Below are 7,559 nucleotides of genomic sequence, written 5' to 3'. Positions count from 1 at the left end.
TTAGGTGGACTGTTGTCTGCAACTTAACCAGATCAATTTTGTAGTTTGCACTAAACAGCAAAAAACGTGGAACACATTAGATTCTGCATTCATAAATAAAGTGTTTGAGTAAATAAAATACAGGATGGTCACAGCTGGGATGTCTTTCATGATACATCTGGATCAGAGCTGACCAAGTGCTAAAAAAAAAAACATACACAACAGCAACAATAATAAACAAGTGAATCATTAAGAAACATAAGATCATTACAGGTGAAAGAGGTTTAATTCAAATATATTAACACATAACATATGTGTAGATACATATATAGGAGACCCCAGTAGACAGCAGCAATAGGGAGCCGCTGAAACTGGACCCTCTGCTCTGCCAGTATGTGGTCTGTATTTTATATGTGAGTGTGTTTGTGTTTATGTGGGTGTGGGGAATTATGTACAGAGGAGTAGGGCTTGGGGTCAGATGGGTGCAAGTTGGTCCAAACTTCCTGGTTAATGAACATCAATAAACATGAACCATACCATAGAGAAATCTGCATAGGAAAATAATTAAGGAAAATAAATAATATATTACATTTCTGTATGTGTGAGTGTGTCCATTTATCCATATTTCAAATCTCGCTATCTCGCAGTCTATATATCTATCCATCCATCTATTTAGCTAGCTAGCTATCAATCTACATATCTATGTATCCATCTATCAAATATAGCTATCTAGCAATCTACATATCTATCTATCTATCTACCCACCTATCTAGTTATCAGTCTGTTTGTCTGACTGTCTCCCTAACTAGTTATCCATCTATGAAATCTTTCAATCTACATATCAATCAACGTATCTATCCATCCATCAATCTAGCTATTTATCTATCAATCAACATATCTATCTATCCATCCGTCCATCCATCCATCTATCTCACTAATTCTCAACCAGGGTCTATGTAAAATTTTGTTGCTAAAATTTATATGCAGTAAAATTGGTTAACCTTTTATGATACACAAAATATTTAAACAATTTTTCTTTAACAATTCCTAATAATATTATATATTGTGGAGGCGCAATGGACCAGTGGTTAGGGCAGCGGACTCGCGGTCATAGGATTGCGGTTTCAATTCCCAGACCGGGCGTTGTGAGTGTTTATTGAGCGAAAACACCTAAAGCTCCACGAGGCTCTGGCAGGGGATGGTAGCGAACCCTGCTGTACTCTTTCACCACAACTTTCTCTCACTCTTACTTCCTGTTTCTGTTGTGCCTGTAATTCAAAGGGTCAGCCTTGTCATACTCTGTGTCACGCTGAATATCCCTGAGAACTAGGTTAAGGGTACACGTGTCTGTGGAGTGCTCAGCCACTTGCACGTTAATTTCACGAGCAGGCTGTTCCGTTGATCGGATCGACTGGAACCCTCGACGTCGTAAGCGACAGAGTGCCAACAACAACATATATATGTGTGTGTTTGTGTGTGTGTCTTCCATGCTGGCATGGGTTGGATGGTTTGACAGGATCCAGCAAATGATAGGACTGTGCCAAATTCTAGTGTCTTCTTTGACATGGTTTCTATGGCTCGATGCCCTTCCTGATGTCAACCACTTTACAGAGTGCACTGGGTGCTTTCTAAGTGGCACCAGCACAAGTGAGGCTACCAAGTAACTTGCAAGACAGGAAAACCATGTTGTTTTGGGTTCAGTTCCACTGCATGGTACCTTGGGTAAGTGACTCCTGCTATAACCCTGGGCTGACCAAAGCCTTGCAGGTGGATTTGGCAGACGAAAATCAGAAGCCTGTCACACACACACACACACAAGTATATACATATATATATAGTGCTGCTGGACTGACTCCCGTGTGGGTGGCACATAAAAAACACCTTTTTGAGCATGACCATTGCCAGTACCGTGTGACTGGCCCTCGTGCCGGTGGCATGTAAAAGCACCCACTACACTCTTGGAGTGGTTGGCGTTAGGAAGGGCATCCAGCTGTAGAAACTCAGCCAGATCAGATTGGAGCCTGGTGCAGCCTTCTGGCTTGCCAGTCCTCAGTCAAATTGTCCAACCCATGAAAAGTGGACGTGAAACAATGATGATGATGATGATGATATATATATGTATGTGTGTGTGTGTGTGTATAAGTTTGTGTGTCTGTTTGTCCTCCCAACATCACTTGACAACCGATGCTGGTGTGTTTACATCCTCATAACTTAGCGGTTCGGCAAAAGGGACCGATAGAATAAGTACTAGGCTTTCAAAGAAGAAGTCCCAGGGCCAATTCACTTGATTAAAGGTGGTGCTCCAGCAAGGCCACAGTCAAATGACATATTCATATGTATACACTTATATACATGCATATATATACACACACACAAATATATACATCCATATATATACACACACTCATATACATATATATATATACATACACACACATATATATATACACATATACATACATATATGTATGTATGCGTGTGTGTGTGTATATATATATACATACACCCACCCACCCACATATCTAAATTTCTCTACACATAATACATACAGGCACATATATATATATATGAATGAACACAACAATACAATAAGAGGAGAGAAAGAGAGTGTGAGAGACAGGGCACACATACACACACGCATGTTCATGGTTGTGGAGTCAGTCCATTCAACTGCCTACGTGTCAGTCTGTTTGTCTGTCTAGCTATCTGTCTCTCTGTGTCTATATGCCTGTGAGTTTACATGCGCACACGCAGACACACACACATAAACAAACTAATATAAAGGGAAAAACAAGATGGTGGTAGAGAGAGAGAGAATTGTCACACACACACACATACACAGATATATATATATGATATGTATGCATGTGTTTGTACATAGACATATATATATATATATATATACACACGTATGTATGTATATGTATATAAGTGTGTGTGTGTATATATATGTGTGTGTGTGTGTGTGTGTGCATATATATATGTATGTGTGTGCACATGTATGCATGTGTGTGTGTGTATATATATATATATATATATGTGTGTATGTATGTATATGTGTGTACATGTATGCATGTGTATATATATATATATATATATATATATATATATATATATATATATATATATATATATATATATATATATATATATATATATATATATATACATATACGTATGTATATGCATATGTATATATGTGTGTGTATATATATATATATGTATGTGTGCACATGTATAAATGTGTGTATGTATATATATATATATGTGTGCGTGTGTGTGCATGTGCACATATATATATATATATATATATATGTATGTATGTATGTATGTGTGTGTATGTATGAGAGAGAGAGAGAGAAAGAGATGAAAGAGCATAGGGTGGAATATGAAAATGCAGGAAATCAACTTGAAAGTTGTCCAAATGGAGAGAAAATAACATGACATTTCATCACATGGTATCAACTTCATCACCATCACCATAAGTATCACAACATCTATAACCACTGACACAACCACCACCATCAATACTGCTGACATCATTAGCCTTACCACCCCCCACCACAATTATCTGCATCACCATCATTGTCATCATAAACATCATTATCATTATCTGTATCATCGTCACCACCACCACCACCATTGTCATCATAAACATCATCATTACCATCACCGACACTTCCACCACCATTATCAGTATCATCATCACCACCACCACCACCATCATTGTCATCATCACCACCACCACCATCATTGTCATCATAAACATCATCATCACCGACACTGCCACCACCACCACCACCACCATCATCATTGTCATCATAAACATCATCATCACCGACACTGCTACCACCACCACTACCATCACCATCACCATCACTGCCACCACCACCACCACCATCACCGATATTATGCAATAGTTTTAAAAACAAGGCAAACACCTCCCATTGACTCACCTTCCCCACCACCATCGCCTCTGCCATTAGCAGTTGTCATTATCATGACCACCACCACTGAACATTGTGTAACAGTAAGAATAATAAGAGAAAAAGAAAAGTCTCCTCCCACTTGTGCCTCCCCCCTCCCTCCCTTCACTTATCTTCCTCATCTAACCTTTTCATTAACTGTCACACCCATCCATCCACCCACCCACCCCTCTGTCCACCCTGGGTACTCACTTCATACACATATTACACTCCCACCCCTACTTCCATGCACAAGCAGCTCACAAAAGAATTAGAAACACTCAGCAAAGTAGTCTGTAGTAGTAGTGGTAGTAGTAGTGTGGTGTCAGTGGTAATAGTGGTGGTGGGTGTAGTTGTAGTGGTGGAGGTGGTAGTGGTAGTAGTAGTGTGGTGTCAGTGGTAATAGTGGTGGTGGGAGTAGAAGTGGTGGTAGTAGTAGTTGTAGTGGTGGTGATAGGTTTGTAGTAACAGTACCACTGATATTAGTGGTCGTTGTAGTAGCAGCAGCAGTAGTGGTAACAATAGTAGTCGTACTAGTGATGGTAGTAGTAGTAGTAGCAGTTATTTTTAGCTCCAGGTCAACCTTTATCATGCAGCAGACCTATGACCGAAGACATTCCAGTTCTGACCACCCCCACCTTTTTCCTACACATAGGACCCCCCCTCCTCATCCAGAACACATCACACAATGATTTGAGGGTGATTTTGGACGCTATTTCTAGACAGACTGACTGACAGCACAATGGAGGTCTCGTTGGCTTGGAATGATGGTGGTGGTGGGGGGAAACCCAATGTACATTGAAGTTCCTTTCGTTTATGACCCATCAAACTCAAGGTTCCGTTCCAGGTTAGACACTTGCAAAGAGTCAAGCCATGCCCATCCACCACGATATTGGAGCACCAAGCATGGAATATTTTACCATGTCACCAAAGAGAGATGCTGGTATTTGAATAGTACCCCAGGGTACAACCACAAATACCAAAACTTAATCACTTACTCATATAGTCGTACATAACTGCATTATGTTGCAGCAGGGTGGTGCATACTGACATTCTGCAAAATGCATAAAAGACTGGCTTACATCTAATGATCTTAAAACCCTTTTGGTATTAAACTCACTGAACACTCCAACCTTGGTTCTATGATATAAACTTCCTGGTCTGAATAGAAATCTTCCATCAAAATTTCGTCATTACCTCCGCCTTAGCGAAGGCAGAGGTATTGTTTGCAATCATGTTTGTTTGTTTGTCTGTGGACAAGATATCTCAAGAACCGTTGGTTGGATTCGGATGAAATTTTCAGGGATGTTTGGCCTAATGACTGGCACAAACTGATAAGATTCTGGGTTATTTTTCCCGTTTTTTTACTTAATTTTTGAGAGTGGTCGGGTTTATTTTTAGTATTCTCATTTGTGAGAGCAGTCAAGTTTATTTCAGATATTCTCGTTTTAAAAATCATCTCCGGCTAATCATTGAGAGGACGTTGGTATTGCCTTAGTGGAGGTTTGCGCTCTCCGAGTGCTCATTTTGTTTTAACTTACGTTCTAAAACACCAGTTTAATTAAGAATCCTTTCCATTATAGACATTATGTCTAACCCATACTAGCATGGAAAGCGGACGTTAAACGATGATAATGATGATGATGATGACAGAAGGCCTGAAATTTTACGACCCTGAAAGGATGCAAGGTAAAAGGTGACCTCGGTGGAATTTGAACTCGGAATGTAAAAAGATGGATGAAATGCCACTAAGCAGGCTAATGATTCTGACAAAGTTAGGAGAAGCATTCCAGAGGTTTTGAGACTGTTTCAGGAAAAGCAGTTTAGTCTATCATTACTATACATCTAATAAGCTGACCTGCCAACTTTTGTTATTCCAGATAAAAGGAGATGGCTGTAACAGAATTTTGAACACACCCTACTAAATTTTACTGACTTAGCTTGCTGTGCAATGAAGGTTTGTGTTAAACTGGGTAAAAATATTATAGAAACTTATTAAATACTCCAGACTGGTCATGGATTAACTTAGATCAGCTGAGCATTTGGATTTCACGGACACAAAAGTCCAGGCAAAGCAAGTCCACTGGGAAGCTCATGATGACCCCTTTTTTGGTAGTAAGGGCACCATCTATATCCACTGGGTCCTTTCTGGCCAGACGGAAAACAAAGAATACTTTGTAGAAGTTTCGAGAGGGTTCAGAGAGAGATTTCACTGTAAAGGGCCAAAGCTCTTCCTCTCGGGTCAGTGGTACCTGCACCAGGACAATGCAAGACTCCACAATTCCATCCTGGTAACCAGCAAATTGACAGAGTTGGGCATCAAAATTGTCGCTCAGTCCAGACCTTGCCCTCCCGAGACTTTTCTTTGTTCCCCAGCCTGAAGGAGAGAACCTTAGGGGCTGTTGTTTTGATGACATTAAGAAAGTGAAATGGGGTCCTGGACACCTTCACTTTGGAAAACTTCCATGGGGCCTTCATGGCATGACTGGAACACTACAACAAGAGCTTTGAAGGAGATAAGAGTTCTGTACCTCTTTGAAATGGATGTCTCTCCTGAAAAAGTCTCAAAACTTCTGGAATGCACTTTGTATTTTAATAATTTCTAAATTAATTTCAAAATTAATTGAAACAAAGGCAGGGTATTCCAACAGAAATATCCTCATCATATGATTTGGCTTCCAGATCTTTCTAACATAAGATATTGAAATGAAAGAAGGGTTAGAAATAGACTTATAGTCATATGTCTATATGAGCCAATGAGGGAGACCTCTACATGGTAGCTAGAACTGTTAGAAATAGCAGCCAAATCTCTCTCAAATCACACCTTACTGTCAAATGTATGTATGAGCCAATGAGGGAAACCTCTACGTGGTAGCTAGACCTGGTAGAAATAGCAGCCAAATCTCTCTCAAATCACACCTTACTGTCTTATGTTTGTATGAGCCAATGAGGGAGACCTCTACATGGTAGCTAGAACTGGTAGAAATATCAGCCAAATCTCTCTCAAATCAATTTACTGTCTTATGTTTGTATGAGCCAATGATGAATACCTCTAGACAGTAGCTAGAACTGTTAGAAACAGAAGCCAAATTTTTCTCAAATCTCACGTTACTGTCAAATGTATGTAAGAGCCAATGAGGGAGACCTCTACACAGTAGCTAGAACTGGTAGAAATAGCAGCCAAATCTCTCTCAAATCCCACCTTACTGTCTTATGTTTGTATGAGCCAATGAGGGAGATGTAGAAATAGCAGCCAAATCACACCCTATTGTCTTATCATCATGATCATCACCATCATCATCGTTTAACGTCCGCTTTCCATGCTAGCATGGGTTGGACGATTTGACTGAGGACTGGTGAGACCAGATGGCTACACCAGGCTCCAATCTGATTTGGCAGAGTTTCTACAGCTGGATGCCCTTCCTAACGCCGTATGTATATATGTATGAACAAATAAAGGAAACCTCTATGTGATAGCTAGAACTAGTAGAAATAGCAGCCAAATCTCCCTCAAACAACACCTTATTGTTTTTTGATATCAACCCACCTCAGAATGTCTGTGACACAAACTACCTGTTTTAAAGTGATCTAAATCAACATCTTTCATCAAAATTT

The 7,559-nt window shown here is 39.8% G+C and overlaps 1 protein-coding gene across 1 annotated transcript in view; it reads right to left on the bottom strand.

Moving 5' to 3' along the window:
• Positions 1 to 246: 246 nt before the first annotated feature.
• LOC106871601 (ER membrane protein complex subunit 6) overlaps positions 247 to 7,559 on the bottom strand; it is a 24,246-nt gene continuing 16,933 nt past the window's right edge. The window contains exon 5 of the mRNA XM_014918130.2: positions 247 to 527. Within this exon, the coding sequence (XP_014773616.1) occupies positions 497 to 527 (31 nt within the window). The 3' untranslated portion in view covers positions 247 to 496. The remainder of the gene's footprint in view (positions 528 to 7,559) is intronic.

This window comes from Octopus bimaculoides, chromosome 30, assembly GCF_001194135.2.
Source record: "Octopus bimaculoides isolate UCB-OBI-ISO-001 chromosome 30, ASM119413v2, whole genome shotgun sequence".
NCBI classification, from domain to species: Eukaryota; Metazoa; Mollusca; class Cephalopoda; order Octopoda; family Octopodidae; genus Octopus; species Octopus bimaculoides.
Note: the sequence above shows the minus strand (reverse complement) of the source record. Positions and strands in the feature narration are given on the sequence as shown.